Here is a 19,428-nt window from a genome sequence, read left to right on the forward strand (position 1 = left end):
TGGCGACCGCTTTTTCTCCAATCAAAATGATTGAATTTTGGTTAAACAAAGCTTGATCTTAACTCTTACCAGTTCGGGGGTTTTAGGGCATATTTTACAGTGCTGTTGGTGCCTACTTGCCGAGTGGCTATCTGGGGTCATATTCTAAATGAAATATAGAAAGTTATATATCAAATGAAAGGAAAATGAATAAGCTTTTCATATTTGCAAAGAGAATTGTGCTATCTTTAAAGGTAAATTTTTTTATGGGGGTGACAACATGATTTTTGTTGAAATTTGTACGCCCATTTTTTGGAACACGTGACAAACACAAAGAAGAAATTTTTTTTGTGTTCAGTTTATTTTAGATATGCTGCTAACTAGTCTGTTTTGGCATTCATTTTACATAACATAGCAAAGTTTTATAGAGTTTTGCTGATAAACAAAAAAGTTATTGTCACCTGAATACCCCCACCCAAATTTCAAAGTTGGACGTTTCATGCCTAAGGCCCCCCCCCAAAAAATATTCTGTTTACGGTATCCTGACTGACCCTATTTTTTCGCGCGACCCTAGACTTTTGTTTGGCATTTGGTAAAAAATAATTTGAAAAAAAAAAATCTGAAAAAAAAAAATTTGAAAAAAAAAATTTGAAAAAAAATTAAAAATTTGAAAAAAAAAGAAAAAAAAGGGGGGCTTTGTTTTTTGGCAAAATAACTTAAAAATATGTTTTGGGGAAATAAAAAAAAAGGCCCGACCTACCGACCCTATTTTTTTGGCCTATGTTACCGTTAACAGACTTTTTTTTTTGTTGTGCCTAATAATGCATTTCTATAACTAACTTATAACAAAAACCCAGCTTGTTTCAGTCATAAAGTGTGTCTTAAATATGAGTTTATCCACTGTCCGACCCATCCAATGTAAAAAAAAAATAAAAAAAAATTATAATTAGATAATTGGTCAGTGGAAAACTACAGGGGGGGCATCGTAAGCTTGCTTACGATGGGCAAGGGAGCGAACTGGTAAGAGTTAATTTACTTTTTGTCAAGTTTTGACTAAATGTCTAGACCAGTATCGAAACAAGGATGGCGGTGTTGGTGGTGGTGTGTGTGTACTGTGTGTGTGTGCATGTGTCCACAGTGATTCCTAAAAAAGTACCTCACATATATTTATGAAACTTTGCATGGGAGTTAGTCTCGATAATATCCATACAGGGTGTTTAAGAAAAAAGAAGTTTGAATGTCTTTGATGAGGTATTCGCTTTTTACAAATGTTGAGGCAGCACTGTGGAATGTGCTTTATCAATTTAAAAGAATAGAAATGTTGGTCAAACAAGGCTTTTTTTGTCAGGACAAAGGGATTGAATTTCAGCTACTTAATTAAATGGTTTTTTAAAGTTGTCATTGAAATTGAATTTTCACTAAAGGATTCATAAATCACTGCATCAAATTTCTTATCATCTCCTCGATCCACAAACATGTACATTATGTCGTATTTGTATTTAATACAAAGCTTGAAAATTAAGAAAATCTATTTTATGCAAATGCGGTTCATGTGGCTTGTGTTACCAAGACAACGTGTCAGCGCTTCCTGGGACAAGAGAGAGAGAGAGAGAGAGAGAGAGAGAGAGAGAGAGAGAGAGAGAGAGAGAGAGAGAGAGAGAGAGAGAGAGAGAGAGAGAGAGAGATCAAACCAGAAACAAATGAACTGGAACATCCATTCATCCATACAAACATACAAGAATAATACATCCAGGCTCATTTATTGTGTGGTACATTCACATCAAATTTTTTTGGGTTTTTTTTTAACCTTTTTTTCTCAAAAAATTAATATGGGCAATGTAAGCAATACAAAATCCACCCTAAAAATGTATTAAATTTTACTAATACTGATTTAAAAATATGAAAGAGAAAAAAAAAATCAAAGATGAATTTTTGATCTCGGTACACAAACAAGGTATAAAAGGATGGAATGGTAGCAGTTTCTCACATGGTGTAATAAGTTTATAACGCACATTTTTAATTTTAAATCTTACCTCACGAGTTTTTTCAACCCTAAGATGGCCTGAAGATCATCATAATAGACTTGCTTGTGGTTAGGGAACACACGAAATTTTATTTCTCTATCAACAACCGTACTTTGGTTTTGCAATGAAATATGCTGGATTTTTCAAGCAATCATTTAACTCATATTTCTAATGCACGTCTTACACTAACTGTTAAGCACTCACTGTTGCATCATGATAAAAGGAATATATTCTGATCTTTTTTCTTGCTTTCTGCAAAATGCCCAAGTTGCTTAAAAAAAACTTGATGCAGTCAGAATACTATACAAGCAAGATTCTAATTTCACCCTAATTGTACATTAACCTGAACAGAGAAATGCCCAAAAAATAAATAAATAAGAATATAAAAAAAAGTAGATAAATCCATACAAAATAAATACATTTTAAAAAAGGAACATGAAATATCTAACAACAACTGTATCTACCATATTGCAGCAGCCTAGAACGATGGAAATCAAACCAGAATAAGTGGCGGGACTGTCAAAAATCATCTTCATCAAACTGTTCACAACTCCTGCGGAACAATTGTAAGGCCAAACAATGGATCACAGTCTGGAAAACAGTGTTAACAAGGAAAAAGACTTTTTGATCTCTAATGCCTATTAGCTGAAAGTAATCTTCACAACACTGGACAACAATTAATGGTTGTGCATAAGCCACATAAAATTAAATTGGATTTGTTAATGCGGACGCCAGAACTGTAACAGAAGTGGTCTGATTTGAACACAAGCCAATGATAAAGTCCATTTCTTCTCCTCTTATTGCATATAAGCACCCTTTCTTCTTCTATTATCACATAAAAATGATGACAGAATGCAAACAAACTAAAGTATACTGATCACACACACACACACACGCACACACACACACGCACATACACTCACACACACACACACATCCCCCTAGCCTTACTACAATGCAGATCATAATACACTGTAGCCTTTTGGATTCAAGAGACATATATATTCATAGTTTGTATGCCAGGAGTAGTGTGTGACTGCATGAGTGTGTAAACACCCATAGGCTATATCTTTTACCTTCTGTGAAAATGTCTTCAATTATGAATATTTATTTTTATCAGTTTGCTTCTGCTACATCACATAATTTCTCCTTACACAACAAATTTCTTTCTTTCTTTCTTTCTTTATTTGGTGTTTAACGTCGTTTTCAACCATTCAAGGTTATATCGTGACGGGGGAAGGGGGGAGATGGGATAGGGGAAAGGGGGGAGATGGGATAGAGCCACTTGTTAATTGTTTCTTGTTCACAAAAGCACTAATCAAAAAATTGCTCCATGGGCTTGTAACGTTGTACAATATATGACCTTACTGGGAGAATGCAAGTTTCCAGTACAAAGGACTTAACATTTCTTACATACTGCTTGACTAAAATCTTTACAAACATTGACTATATTCTATACAAGAAACACTTAACAAGGGTAAAAGGAGAAACAGAACCGTTAGTCGCCTCTTACGACATGCTGGGTAGCATCGGGTAAATTCTTTCTCGTCCCAACCAATATGGGACTCCCCCTAACCCGCGGGGGGTACAACAAATTTCGAAGATGTTCACATTTTCAAATAACAACAATGGAGAATGTACAGAAAATGCTTCAGTCCGATTACGTAAAAATGCTGCAAGACAGGAAAATTAGTACACTGCAAACCAAACTACACACAACAATTCTGTTCATGACCCTGTCGTGCAAAGTAAGTAAAAGGTAATAGCCATCCTATAAAAAGGATGCTGCCAAAGCATTTCTCAAGAGCAGACTTTGACGTCGTCGTGGAATTTTGGTGTAACTCGAAGGGAAGGACAAAACTAATTATTTTCCTTATGAAATAGTTATTACATGTATATTCATTCTTGGTGTGGATAGAAAGATAGAAGAATGTTAAATCATATATTGTTAATCGTATTTATGAGAATATTCCTCATGGAGAATGATTTACTCTAAGTCTGAAGCACAAAACATCAAAATTGCCAAGAATCGAGTTACGCCAAAATTCCATGATGACATCAATTTGCTAAATCAGCGAATGTATCCTGAGGTTGAAATTGAGCCCAGCTAGATTTATCAACAGCCAACCAGGGTCTTTAGGTACAGTCATCTATACATTTCAGAATGTAAGACATATGCTAGTCATGGGTGAGACTGACAAAAGTCATGAATCCTGAACCTCAACTGGGAAAAAAAAAAGGAAAAAAAAAGGCAATAATCAAATCCGGATTTCCAGCATAGACCAGAAGAATCCCACCCATGCATATTTCAAAATAAGGCCTCAATTAACAAGAAGAGCAAACGCTCGATCGAGTCACTTTCGCAGTTCTGAATATTATATGAGGCATCAGATGGACAGGAAGAAATTGCTATTCACAACACAATACAGATGTAAATAATTTGATGTAAAGAATAATCCTATAAAGTTTGAATCAAATCCGATGAATAGTTTCAGAGATATGATATTTCAATTTTTTTCCTTCAAGACATACCTGTGACCTTGAAAAAGGTCAAAGGTCACCAAAGCAGACGTCAAAGTGTAGAGGTCACTGGGAGTCACGTTCACATAAAATTTGAGCCCGGTCACTTTTATAGTTTCCGAGAAAAGCCCAACGTTAAGTTGTGTGTTGCCGAACAGAAAAGGCTAGTTATCTCCCTTGTTTTTCTGATAACGTTCGTAAAAGGCTACAGATGTAAATACTTTGATGTAAAGAATAATCCTACAAAGTTTCAATCACATCCGATGAACTTTGTCAAAGATATAAAATGTCTAATTTTTCCTTTGACGCTGACCTGTGACCTTGAAAAAGGTCAAAGGTCAACGAAACCATCGTTAAAGTGTAGAGGTCATTGGAGGTCACGACTAAACAAAATATGAGCCGGATCGCTTTGATAGTTTCCGAGAAAAGTCCAACGTTAAGGTGGTGTCTACGGACGGCCGGCCGGACGGCCAGCCGGCCGGACGGCCGGCCGGCCGGACAGACTAACACTGACCGATTACATAGAGTCACTTTTTCTCAAGTGACTCAAAAATCAGAATTCATGACATATAAAGAAAACATACTGTAATACTAATAAGAACTGAGTTTGAAACTGAAAGATATGTCTGTACCATGCAAGGAAAATTGTGAAGTTCTAAACACTGCAGTGAGACGCAACTTGAATTTGTGAATCAATGTAAAAAAAAAAAGAGAACAGTCATCTCCAGCCAAATGTCCGACCTCTAACCGCCTAGTTTTGGTGTACATGTATTATAAAGCTTAAAAATTTTTCATTGAACTACAATGGATATGCATAGTAAGAGAGAAACTGCCATGTAAGCTCAATTCGATCTCTTGGCTCATCTGAAGAAACATATATCTTCAATGTGATTTTGAAAAATACCTCTCTCAAGGTATAATCACAAGGGTCACAAAAATGAAATTCAATATAATGTACACACAGTCAGGTACAATTAAATGTGTACTGAAAACGTAAATCAAGGCTGTTCCGATGAAGAACACTTGTGTACAACGAAGTACTAATTTCACACAAACCACATCATTTATTATTTCTCGACCCTACCTCAACAATAACAAAACACACACACACACACACACACACACACACACACACACATGATATATATGCAGCCACACATATGCATGTACATGCATATATACTGACACACACATGCATACAATGGCACTCTTCTGACACACATTTTGCACCAACAGTTAAACAAATCTCAAATTCAAAAAAATGTCAAAATCCTGATTGAGCGGACCAGTTATTTCCAGCACAACATTCTGTCTGCTATAAGATTTTAAACAACACATATTGAGCAAAGCCACAGGCAAGGAATTAGACAAATTGTTCATTACTGATAATATTCCCTCCAATATACATGTATTTGTATCCAAGTCTCACTCCCATTTTACACTCATACTTGTCTGCATAGAAAAAAAGGTCACCAAGATCACGAACACAATCTGTTCTATTTGAGGCAAATGAAGCCTGATTATATTTATATTAAGATTGTACTCCAATTTGATTACACTGGCACATGAAGTTTATTTTAATGAACACTTTTCACCATCCAAATAGGAACATATCAGTGTTGTTAAACACATTTGGTTTCATTTCCAAGTGGCATTACAGAATTACCATGGAAATGCAAATCCCCATGGAAATGTAGAAATTGAAATTGAAATTGGCACGCAGTGCATTGCTAGAACCAAAAACAACTGAATCAGACAGCGTCAGCCCAATGCAAGCTTCCAGTAACACTAACAGCGCAGATATGCCAGAGATTCTTCAAGTTCAAGCAAATGTGGAGTACTACCCATTACTTTTGAAGCTCTGTTCTACAATGTATTTGTGCTCTATGCAAGCTTCAAGTGAAACAACATAAATGCCAGTCTCTTCCAGCAAGCTTGGTTTTCTATTTGGCGGTTTAAAACACAGTTCTGCATGGTTTTTCTATTTGGCGGTTTAACAAAGTTCTGTCTGACTAGCTGTGCAAGCGTCATGTAATCTTGCAAATTGCAACATACATGCTCAGTTCTTTCTTTGACCTTTCTGGCAGCAATGATAGGTGAAGGCCTGTCCAGCAGGTGTCGGCAGTCAGCAATATGCAGAAACTTCTTGCACATTTCTGAAAATATTGCTGTACTTTCGACAGATCTGTCAAACTTTTTTTCATGGTGGGAGAACTTTGGGGGCCCGGTAGCTCAGTTGGTAGAGCACTGGACTTGTGATCGAAAGGTCGCAGGTTCGAATTCGGGCCGGGACGGACACGGGTCAACTTTATGTGCAGACCCAGAGACGGAAGCCATGTCCCACCCCTGTGTCATCACAATGGCACGTAAAAGACCTTGGTCATTCTGCCATAAGTGCAGGTGGCTGAATACACCTAAACACGCAGACACCTGGGTAGCGCGACTCCGTTGCTGCTAGCTTTCCACTGGGAGGAAGCGACCCGAATTTCCCAATGGGACAATAAAGTAATGAAAAAAAAAAAAAAAAAAAAAGAAAGGGGATAAATCCCAGGACTGAAGAAAACTTCCCAAAATTGCCAAAACTTGTACGGCCATTTCAATAAATTTGCAAAAGAAGACAAGTCACAGCAAAATGACTGGTTCAGGGAAGTTGAGCTGTAATGAATCCCACAGAGTAGACCTGCTACAAGACACATTTGGCACAATGTACACAGTGGCCATGAACCGGTTTGAGATCTTTGTTGCTGCCGTCTTCTTGCGATTCCTGTGTTCTGGACATTTCTTTTCTTGCCTCCTCGTTGTCTCCCTTGGAGTCAGTCCAGTTCGGAATCTGATTCACTCAATAGGCTGTCCTGTGAGAAATAAAAGAAGTCATTAATGCCATAGAATAAACAACACAACAACAAAAACAAGAAAAATTCCTTAAAATAAAAAAATAAAAATGTCCATGGAAGATGTGGACAAAACACATTTTCTCTGTTCCCTCAACACACTTCGGTAAGTCATAATCTAGGGAATTACACATACAAAAAAGCAATAGATGCTAAAAAAATAAAATAACTGACACTAATGTTTGCTCCACCCAAAAGCCTGAAGATCAATTGTACTTTTTGATGTGTACGAAAAGGGTAAATACAACAGACAGATGAACAGCTAACTTTCTCTCTCTTTCTCTCTGAAAGTAAACACACTAAGACATAAAAACACACACACAAACACACACACACTCACTAATTCTCACACACATACAAACAAACACACACACACACACACACACTAACAAACACACTCGCTTTCTCACACACACGCACAAACACACACCATCTAACACTTACAAAGCCACCCTGGTCCATAATCCACCGAGCGAATCTGTCAGAAAAGTAACGCAAGGTCATCTCCTTGACGTCTCCGGCCAGCTTTGACCCTTTGCCGACCGCCGACATGACCCCTTTGGACGTGTAGAAGAACAATGCCAGATGGTTCCAGCTGACCTCCTCCCCCATGGAGTGCTGCACTGTTTTCTGGAAGCGGTCGTAGGTCTCCGCTTTGGCCTGTTCTATCATTTGCTGAGCATGCTCATCAATCTGAAAGACATGACGTCAAAGATCATAAGTAAACTGCATATCTCATTGTCTGAAGTTTTGAGAAAAATGTTAACAAGCCAAAAAAAAAGACGCTCAAATCAAGGCAACTCGATTTACTCTAAAAACAGAAGAATTATGCTGGTTTTTCATATATGTGACTTCTGCTTCCCCTTTTCACATGGTATAGAAGTGATCAAGAGGTATAGAGGGCACTCTCTGCTGCAAAACTGCCTAACCATGAGTTATGTAATATTTTTAATTTTTTAATTTTTTTAATTTTTTGTCTTTACACCTGTTCCTTGTCCCGTTGTGCTCTCACACCGCCCCGTTTCTGCACTCGCTGCTCCATCCACATCTGAATTTCGTTCCGCTGCCAGACTTGTCGATTTTACAGACGCTCCAGGGGGGATGTCGGGTCGCTGCGGTAGGCTACCCTCGGAAGATGACACTGCACTTCTGCTGAGTCACTTCGACGGTGTTCAGTAGTGGGTCTGTCCCGAGCTAACTGACGCAGCCCACTACCTACTATGTCCCCTACTAACGACATTGACTGTTAAGTCGCGGAGCCAGACTGAGTGAGCGCCCCCTCCAGAGAGCAGACCGCCACCACATCTCTCCATCGACCCCCAGAACGTCACACGTTGAAGACTGACAGCAGAACTACTATTCAGGGAAGGATCGAATAGGAACATTAACACTGAGACCAAGGTCACCATGAGAGCTCCGGGCATGAAGGGCCACAAGAGCAAGGACTGATGATGCTTTGGATTTCCAATTTGGTTTGAGACTACATGACAGCTAGGGCAGCACTCTACGCTTACTGTCATAATATATCCTGGCGTCAACCAGGCCTGAGAACTGCCGCACCTGCGGTGTTGGTCAGGTAAACAGAACCTGAGCACCCTCAAAGTCGCATTCTTTAACCAGGCATGAGCAAGATCGGTCGCCCACTCGCCACAGGCGACCAGAAATGAGTGTGGGCGAGTAGAAAGTCTTATAATGATCGCCCACTTGGCGAGTGAAAATTTTGGGTCTGTGGTATTATCATTTTACGAGCGACGATTGTCTGTTGTGAAGCACCAAAAAATAGGTAAACTCAAACAAAAAGATCAAAGACACCGAGGGGGGACACGCCATGCACCTGCTAACGCAAGACCAGCGTGCTCGTGTCGCTCAACTGATCCGATTGGTACAAGTGCTTGCAAAAAAACTGCTCGTCTTTCACCACGTTTGAATGGATGAAATCGTTTTGTTCTTTGGTAACTCATTTTTGTGGACGAGTCAATTTGTTTGTGGGCTAGTCGATTTTGAAACTTACTAGCCCACAAGGCGAGTGAACATTTTGGAACTTGCTCATGCCTGTTAAGTGAATGACACTCGGCTGTGTGATCCCAGCCTTCCCATAGGAACCATAGCACTTCCACTCTGGGTAGGAGCCGGCCGTAGCCCGAAAAACCCACATGTAATTTTCTTAGGGAATAATTAAATTGCATTAAATTAAGTTCTTCCACAGAAATGTGTCAAACTTATACACTGGCTTTTTGTTTGCTGGGCTACAGGAATTTGTCGAACTCGTAAAAAATATGGTCGTGCAGAAGGGATAAGAATTAAGAGAAGCCTATTTTGAGACTGTGCACAGTGCAGCTGTGTCATACCTCAGATTTTGCGGAATGTGTGTGTGTGTGTGTGTGTGTGTGTGTGTGTGTGTGTAAGTGCATGTGTGTGTGTAAGTGCATGTGTGTGTGTGTGTGTGTACACGCAGGGCAACAGGTACGTTACTACTTTTTTGAATGTGTGTTTTGATTGACAGCTTACTCTATACAGCCAACCATTTCAAGCATAGTTATAATTCCAGAATCTTGTCTTTTGTTTTGATACATTCTCACACTCTGGAGAACAAATTAAAAAATGAAACAGACAAGAAACAAGAATTAAGCATGCATGTTTAAAAAATAGTAAATATTGCCTACCACGTTTGAATTACGGTCACCAAGGTCCCTCAAGCACGCCAAAATATCTTTCACCAGGTCCTCTTGTGAAGCATCACCTGTCAAATAAAACATGTAAAACTGAACAAATGCCTTCGCGGTAACCATTTTATATTCATAACTATCAGGGACCAAACAATGTGAGTTGAACCATCCAGCCTTGTCAAAGGGTTTCTGAGATAACTAGAAGTTAACAATCGGCACATTTCATTTTTATTCAAAGCTCCTGAGATTATTGTTGAGATTCTGGTACAGTGCAACCCCCTCTTAGGACCTCAAAAAACCTGATAATATCACGTCTTAGTACTCTTGCAAAGGAGTGAGTCTTAAAATGGGAGTAAATTTAACAAATTGAAGATGTCAAAAATCCAGGTCTTACAAAGGGCTAAGTGGAGGTACGAAAAGGGGGTTCCCCTGTAGTCTATCATTTTACAGGTCAAAACTTATCATCTTCCTACCTGCAGCAGCTTGACCGGCAGGTTCGCGAGAGTGTCCATCAGAGTCGGAAATGCCGCTTTCGGCAGCGTAGGACTCTCCGATGTGTACGAGTTTCTGGGCGATCTTACTGTACAGCTCGTCTTTCTCCTTCTTTGTCCGTTCGTGAAACGGAATACCATCCTCAGTAGCCTCCATAGCTCGTTTGCTGCCATTCCCACCATCGTGCATGTCATTATCTGTTTCTCCTGTTTCGAAAAGAATGAAATACACAATCAGATTCCAGGTAAAACCGAAACGTACATGGTGTAAAGCAGGAAAGTGCCATGCAAGAAAATAAAAGAATGTTCTTACATTTAAATTATCATTTCTTTCCATAATTAGAACCAGTCCTCTCTTTCTCTCACACTCTCTCTCTCTCTCACACACACACACACGCACAAGCTCTTTTAGCACCCAGTAAACACATAATGGCAAATACTCTTTCCTCTCTCTTGTCTAACAGTAACACACAAACACTCACACAACTGTACACAACAAACATATATAAGGCCAAAAAAAAAAATAAGTCTGTTTACGGTAACCCGACCGACCCTATTTTTTTCGCGCGACCCTAGACTTTTTTTTGGCATTTGGGAAAAAAAAAAAATTAAAATAACGTAAAAATATGGTTTTTTGGAAAATAAAAAAAATAAAAATCCCGACCTACCGACCCTATTTTTTGGGCCTATGTTACCGTAAACAGACCTTTTTTTTTTTGTTTGCCTAAACAGTGACCAAAAGTTATACACAGAACTAAACAGACACTCTCTTTTTCTCTGTAGAACTTTTTAAGTTACATACACACATCATACACAATCATGTAGCCATACACACAGTCACCAAATCCCCTCCAATACACGGACACAAACAGTGTAACCCCCCCTCATAACACAACAGGGTACTGACCATCATGAACTAAGGAGGTCTGCCATTGTAATCCTTCACGCGAACCAAAACTGTTTTCGTCCATAAATGGAATATCATCACCGGGATTATCCAATTCATTGCCACCTTTGGGGACAGAAGCAAAAGAGTACAGGCTACTGGACTTGTCCCCGCCGGTTCGATGAGATTCCGTGCTGGAACTGTGAGGGAAGGTGGAGGGGGAGGCTGACACTGACGATTCTTTTCTTTCACTTCCAGGAACTGAGAGGGTGGTGGACGGATGTTTTCCATCATGAGAAGTCTCACTCTGAGCTGTGGTGTATTTGTCAGGTGATGGAGTTGGAGATTTGCTGCTGCCTATAGAGGATGCTGAATTCCTAGCTCTGTCGCCGATGTCATCTGAAAACAAAAAGCGTAGGCATGGTTTCACTCACAACTCTGCATGGGACTAACGGGAGTTTTCCTGTTGTTTTAAATATTAAGATTTTTAGTTAATTTTATTATCTAATTTTGACAATTTGGAAGTTATCTTGGAGGAACATTGGTAGGCTTTTCACAATACTGAAGAGCCATTAGAGATACTGATGTACATGCATGAATCAGAAAAAACAAAGGCAGCGAGACATACACACACAAAAAGGCAATTCACACCCATGCATGCACACATATTTATGCCAATACTTTGCTCAGCTTGGTAAGAAGAAAATAATTTTTGTAAATTATAATCAATACCAACAAGAAGAGCAAACGCTCGATCGAGTCACTTTCGCAGTTCTGAATATTATATGAGGCATCAGATGGACAGGAAGAAATTGCTATTCACAACACAATACAGATGTAAATAATTTGATGTAAAGAATAATCCTATAAAGTTTGAATCAAATCCGATGAATAGTTTCAGAGATATGATATTTCAATTTTTTTCCTTCAAGACATACCTGTGACCTTGAAAAAGGTCAAAGGTCACCAAAGCAGACGTCAAAGTGTAGAGGTCACTGGGAGTCACGTTCACATAAAATTTGAGCCCGGTCACTTTTATAGTTTCCGAGAAAAGCCCAACGTTAAGTTGTGTGTTGCCGAACAGAAAAGGCTAGTTATCTCCCTTGTTTTTCTGATAACGTTCGTAAAAGGCTACAGATGTAAATACTTTGATGTAAAGAATAATCCTACAAAGTTTCAATCACATCCGATGAACTTTGTCAAAGATATAAAATGTCTAATTTTTCCTTTGACGCTGACCTGTGACCTTGAAAAAGGTCAAAGGTCAACGAAACCATCGTTAAAGTGTAGAGGTCATTGGAGGTCACGACTAAACAAAATATGAGCCGGATCGCTTTGATAGTTTCCGAGAAAAGTCCAACGTTAAGGTGGTGTCTACGGACGGCCGGCCGGACGGCCGGCCGGACAGACTAACACTGACCGATTACATAGAGTCACTTTTTCTCAAGTGACTCAAAAACCGAACACAAAAGTCTTGAATTCCTGATTTTTTCATGCACGCTCTCTCTTTTTGTGAGTGTTTTAAATTCTGTTTTCTGTCTTAAGGTTTCAAGGTTTTATTATTAATATTAAAAGTCATCACAAGGGGCCCACTTGGGGCATGGGGATTAGGAACAGGATTAACATATACAGCAATTATAAAGAGGCATAGCAATTGATTAATCATCAAATTGAACAAAAACAAATATATATATTTATATATTACATCATTATATATTACATCATATAATCCCCCATATACATCCGTCGCCACAGATCTACACAAACACACAACTTACTTTGTGATGTGTTCCGCTTGTCTCTTTTGATACTGAAAGATTTTCGTATTGTGTCGAAAAAAGCCTGTCCAGCAATGTTCCTTTGCTTCTCCTTGCCGTCGTTCTGGGATGTGATACTGCCATCTTTACTCTCAAGAGTTCCTCGTCGCTTGTCTCCCTTGTCTGGTGATGCTTTCACACCGTTCTTATCCAAGTCTTTTTCTTTGCTACCAGCTTTCTTCTTCAGTTTCTTGGGGCTGCTCTTAGGACTGTCTTTCTCTCTCGGAGTGAGTTTCTTCGCTCTCTCATCCCGATGAAGTGCGTGTAGGAACCGGCTCTTGGCTTTCCCCAGCAGGCTTTTCTTTTTTCGATGTTCGGACATATCAGCGCTGTCGCCTTCGGTGTCCGCTGACGAAACGGAACCAGTCCTCCCAGACAGTCGCCGTTTTGCGTGTCTCTCGATACCTTCCAAGTCTTTTGGCTTAAGCGGTTCATCTTTGGAGGCACCCCTCATTCGGGAGGGCATGGTTTTACACCGCTCGATACCACTGTCATTCAAGTCGAGCTCATCTCTTTCGTCGATAGTTTCACCCGATGATTTCAGTCTGACCGGGTGAGTCCTGTGTCGCAGTGGGCGTCCATGGGCGCCGTACGGTGCATTCATATGCTTCTGGAGAAGTTCGTCAAGGATTCTGGAGGCATCTTCGTACAGCTCTGGTCCTGACGGCCTCTTGACCCGAACGTAATGACCTTTGCCGTTGGCCATTCTGATGCGATTGTGCGAATTCTACAACAGATAAAACATTTCTCATTTCAAACCGGATCAAGTATCAATCAATCAATGAATATGAGGCTTATATCGCACGTATTCCGTGGGCACAGTACGTTCTAAGCGCAGGGATTTTTTTTAAATTTTTTTATTTTATTTTTTATTTTATGCAATTTATATCGCGCACATATTCAAGGCGCAGGGATTTATTTATGCCGTGTGAGATGGATTTTTTTTTACACAATACATCACGCATTCACATTGGCCAGCAGATCGCAGCCATTTCGGCGCATATCCTACTTTTCACGGCCTATTATGCCAAGTCACACTGGTATTTTGGTGGACATTTTTATCTATGCCTGTACAATTTTGCCAGGAAAGACCCTTTTGTCAATCGTGGGATCTTTAACGTGCACACCCCAATGTAGTGTACACGAAGGGACCTCGGTTTTTCGTCTCATCCGAAAGACTAGCACTTGAACCCACCACCTAGGTTAGGAAAGGGGGGAGAAAATTGCTAACGCCCTGACCCAGGGTCGAACTCGCAACCTCTCGCTTCCGAGCGCAAGTGCGTTACCACTCGGCCACCCAGTACAGTGGAACCGGTTAAGACCCCCCAATTTAAGACTTCCTCCCTTTTAAGACCCTGTTTTCTAAGACCTTCTGTTCATATCCTCTGTAAAATTACCCCAATTTTAAGACTCCTTCCTTTTCAAGACCTGATTTTTTCAGATTTTTAGAGGTCTTAAAAGTGTGATAGCATTTTTGTTTCCCTTGCTATTCAAAAACTTAATTTCTTCCTTTGTAGTACAAGTTCTGAGAATCTAGGAGCAGCAGGTCACTGGTTTTGGGTGAAGTAAGGAATAAGCAGTAGTTTACCACTAAAAAGCAAACATGTCACATGAAGCGATAATAAACATTTAGTCAATCTGTCAGCCTGAAACTAAAACATCAACACTAAAAAAACTGTCATCCCATATTAGTCAAAACTTGACCAAATGTAAAAAGTTACTTTGTACGACCTATATGTGTTTAACTTTAAACATCCTGATAATTTTTTTATTATACAGAACATTACAAAACACAACAATAGAACCAACAAAACAAAAAGCTGATTCGGTCCAAATATTTCTTTTGGTGTTGATGATTTTTCTTCACAAATCAGAAATTTCGTTTCCGCTTATAAAACAACAAACACTCAAACAAATCTTTCTTTCATTATTTGGTGTTTAACGTCGTTTTCAACCACGAAGGGTTATATCGCGACGGGGAAAGGGGGAAGATGGGATAGAGCCACTTGTCAATTGTTTCTGTTCACAAAAGCACTAATCAAAAATTTGCTCCAGGGGCTTGCAACGTAGTACAATATATTACCTTACTGAGAGAATGCAAGTTTCCAGTACAAAAGACTTAACATTTATTACATACTGCTTGACTAAAATCTTTACAAAAATTGACTATATTCTATACAAGAAACATTTAACAAGGGTAAAAGGAGAAACAGAATCCGTTAGTCGCCTCTTACGACATGCTGGGGAGCATCGGGTAAATTCTTCCCCCCTAACAAATACATATATATACAAAGAAAAACAAATAAACATCCAACTAAATCAAAACAAAATAAGAATATCTTTTCCACCAAAACAAGAAAACAAAGCTCAGTATATCATTATTGAATTGAAGTAGTATTAACATTGTTGCCAATCAATTTACAATAATGAGGATAATCATAAAAGTTAAAACTTACATGATCAAACGACAAGCTGGCTCTAAGCGGCATGGTGTATAAACAATGAACTGCTGTTATGCCTAATTTTCAACTCCTTTTTCTGAAGGTACACAAACTAAATATATAGTGAGACCTTCAGGCTTTTCTCAGGTATAGTCAACACAGTGAAGCTATCCAAGCTCAGTTCCTTTTGGTGATCCTTTCCCAACTAACCAGTCAGTCAAATCACATGCACACTTTAGTGAGGATCCCTTTTAATAAGTTTCTGTTTTTAACTTCGGGGAAACACATCATGCCTGACAGGAAGTCTCTCTCAGTAAACACCAATGACACATACATTCCTAGGTATACCTGAGAATGAGATCAGCTGTCCTTGTGACCTACAGCGATACTTGTCTGGAAATTCACTGAATGACAACTAGCACTCCTACAGGTACTAGTGTTAGTGTTAAATACTACCACTACTACTACTCGTATACATGTACTGCTATTTCATTATGTTGACCAAATCCACATCACTCAGTTTTCCATTTCCATAGACCAGGGCCCTATCTAATATAGGTCTGTGCATAGACTGATAAAGTATAGGTGGTGGGGCCCTATCTAATATAGGTCTGTGCATAGACTGATAAAGTAGAAGTATAGGTGGTGGGATAAACAAAATCGGTGTTTGTTCATTGTTGTCACTTTGAGTTTGACAGTATACATCAGTATGCTCTTCTCTCTCTCTCTCTCTCTCTCTCTCTCTCTCTCTCTCTCTCTCTCACACACACACACACACACACACACACACACACACACACACACACACACACACACATAATATATATATGTATACACAAACACACGCGTACGCACATACGATACGGGGAGACCTTAATAAACAGGTGTAACAGTGGGTAGTTGTTTTTGAGCGTACCGCGCTTATCTTACGTTTTTAACCATTGCACTGCGCAAAAAGCTACGAGATAGAAAATCCGCAATAACGTAAAGATTACCAAAGTGTTCTCTTTGACACTACATCGGATGTGCAAAAATAGTAGTTTGTACGACCTATATCATATGTGTTTAACTTTAACATCCTTAGTTCCTGAAAAACATTCTAGAGCTGTGCGTGTGTGTACACTACAAGTAAGCAAGTGATATAAGCAGCTTTTCAGCTTCACGTAAGTATAATGATATAGTAGTCTAAATTTATTATGAGTAATAATAAAAATTAAATTAAAGGAAATTCCCAATTTTCATGTTGGTGTCAAACAATGTTTATAAACAGTAGCTGACTCACATGAACGGAAGCAGGAAGTCTTACGGCCACCTCGTTGCACTAACCTTGTTTTCATCATGAAAGAGTTCAACAGGAACAAGCATGGCGTCGAGTTTGAAGGATTTGAGAGGACTGCGGTTACTGTGAGTAGTTTTTCTTGTTTGCTGTGACACGTTAGCTTCGCGCGTCAATTTTGGTTCATAAAACACTATTCTAGAGAGTTTTTATTTTGATGCAAGGGTTCAGTTTGTCTCCAGTAACCGTGTTACACGAAGATTCGTTGAAAAGAACATTCGCTTTTGCCCTTCAGTTCAAAATCCCGTCGTCTGCTTGATCATGGTGAATGAATGGATGAAATAGCTGACCTAAGTCATACACAAAGACTCAGCCAGCTCTGAGAGAGAGAGAGAGAGAGAGAGAGAGAGAGAGAGAGAGAGAGAGAGAGAGAGAGAGAGAGAGAGAGAGAGAGAGAGAGAGACACGTAGTGACGTACACTTCTTCTTCTTCCATTCTTCTTCCATTTAACGCCCAGGGTCAACGTTCTGACTATTAGTGGCGCTTTGGAGGGTTGCGGAAGAAAAATAAAATTTGCAGGGAGAGGGGGGTGGGGGGGGGGGGGCAGGACCACACAGCATTTTCAAGTCTCGGGCTAGGCCAAGCCGGCGGCCGGAGCGGTTGCAGGGGTTAAACCCCTGCCGGTGCTGCCCTAGCCTTCATCGACCCTACTTACTGGTGGCCTAGGGCAGGGTACAGGGTTTTGTTTACAGGTGCTGGCAGTGGTGGGATGCCAGCACCTGTAAACATACATACACACACGGTACAGAGTGCAGGGCAGTGCAGTGACAGAAGGGAACACACGGACTGACCGAGTTAATGCATGCACATTTTCGTGTTTTTCTGTATACTGGTCTGATTTAGGAATCTTAAATGTTGAGAAAACTCAAACTGCTGTCTTCATTGGTAATTTGCTCTGTGAAAAGATCAATGTTGCACAATATGCAATTCTTTTCTTTTAGTTGCTGCGTGTAAAGTTGAGGTGCAGGTGAATTTTTGTGTGGAATGTCAGGACGCCGCCTAAGAGACTACATGGGTCTAATCTAAAGCTGATTCTCACCAATGACAGATCATCATATATTTAAGATCCAAACCAATGACTGTCTTGCAACAAAAATATGTATGTGCTAGCCCAGTAGCTGCACCATCCACTTATTAAGCTGCAAGTCCCATTACCATGGCTGAACTGGCCACTTGCCAAAGATTTTTAGACAGCACTCCGTGAATGCAATATTTGCTGTGACAAAGTATTTACCTTTTCTTTTCTTTTTTTTTTAGCAATAGCTACTTTTTCTTTTTGATCATTGTTATGACATTTACAGTGATGTTGCTACTGCTAGTATTTTTTCAAACCGGTATGCAGATTTTTATGATGCAAACAGTCCAGAAAAAAACAGTAGGCTGGTCATTGGAACCAGTCCAACTCAGAGTACTGGTTTTATTGTTCTACCAGTGAAAAAACCTGATAGTTCTAAAAGTCAACCGGTAAGTCATACCAGCAGCCATGCAATTTTGTTCCGGTATTTTCTTGTTTCAACCGGTAAAATACTGGTAATTACTGGTTAACGCCAATACTGCATTTAGCAGTGTACTGGCACTTCATATATATATATATACATGTATCATTAATTTGTGGCAATTTGACTGTATATAGTTTGCTCATGCGCATGGCCATTTTATTTACCAGTAAACACATGTATACATAGTCATACGAATGCAAGTAAGTTCATGCTTGTACTGTGTTTAATGCACATAGGCCGAAACACTTATTTCTTTGCTTCTGATTCTCAAACATTCTGTTTAGCTTGCACCGGTATTCTGCTGTTCTAAATGTTGATGATCACACTAAATGACCTGTAGTCTGTACGAATTATGGACCGTGTGTAAGTTTTCTCTTTTCTTTTATAGTAGGCTTCATTCTTTCTTTATACAGGGTGGGCCGTAAAAAGTGTCCACATTTAATTTATTAATATTTTTCCTGTAAAGTGATATTTTCTTTTCTGTTTCAGATAGAATTTGAGACAATCATCTTAGAATTCTTTTAAAGCCTGAATGGATCGCATTCCAGTACAGGAAAGGACCAAAATCGTTGAACTTTACTTTGCTACCAATTCTGTGGTTCTCGCCCAGCGCGCTTTTCGGAGAGAGTTCCCTGGCACACACTGTCCATGTGCGAGAACTGTGAAGCGCCTCGTGGATAAATTCAGGAACACTGGTAGTCTCGCAGATAACAATAAAGCCCATTTTCATGTTTTGTTTGTTGACATGTCCACTCAAATGAAAATGGGCTTCATCGCTAAAGAAAATGAGGCCGAGAACTCCTGGGTTGTTTTCAATTCTTTCAGAAATGCTTTGACTGAATTCTAACCTTTCTCTTTTGTTTGCATCAGTTTGTTGT

General features: G+C 39.5%; 2 protein-coding genes across 3 annotated transcripts in view; one reads left to right on the forward strand and one right to left on the reverse strand.

Annotated features, from left to right (window-relative positions):
• Positions 1-1,720: 1,720 nt before the first annotated feature.
• LOC138963179 (mediator of RNA polymerase II transcription subunit 1.1-like) lies at positions 1,721-17,086 on the reverse strand. Of its 2 annotated transcripts, none has more exons than XM_070335217.1 (7): positions 16,998-17,086; positions 13,236-14,001; positions 11,479-11,856; positions 10,554-10,778; positions 10,078-10,154; positions 7,859-8,107; positions 1,721-7,375 (listed from the first exon to the last, which is right to left on the reverse strand). In XM_070335217.1, exons 2-7 carry the CDS (start codon positions 13,978-13,980, stop codon positions 7,337-7,339), a joined length of 1,713 nt encoding a protein of 570 aa, XP_070191318.1. In that variant the 5' UTR covers positions 13,981-14,001; positions 16,998-17,086; the 3' UTR covers positions 1,721-7,336. The 2 variants fall into 2 exon arrangements, with proteins under 2 accessions (XP_070191318.1, XP_070191317.1); XM_070335216.1 differs by lacking the exon at positions 16,998-17,086 and adding an exon at positions 15,731-15,933.
• The window catches only part of LOC138963180 (large ribosomal subunit protein uL23m-like), a 68,588-nt gene continuing 66,220 nt past the window's right edge, over positions 17,061-19,428 (forward strand). Inside the window, exon 1 of the mRNA XM_070335218.1 lies at positions 17,061-17,119. Within this exon, the coding sequence (XP_070191319.1) occupies positions 17,079-17,119 (41 nt within the window). The 5' untranslated portion in view covers positions 17,061-17,078. The remainder of the gene's footprint in view (positions 17,120-19,428) is intronic.

Source organism: Littorina saxatilis, linkage group LG3 (assembly GCF_037325665.1).
Source record: "Littorina saxatilis isolate snail1 linkage group LG3, US_GU_Lsax_2.0, whole genome shotgun sequence".
Lineage (NCBI taxonomy): Eukaryota > Metazoa > Mollusca > Gastropoda > Littorinimorpha > Littorinidae > Littorina > Littorina saxatilis.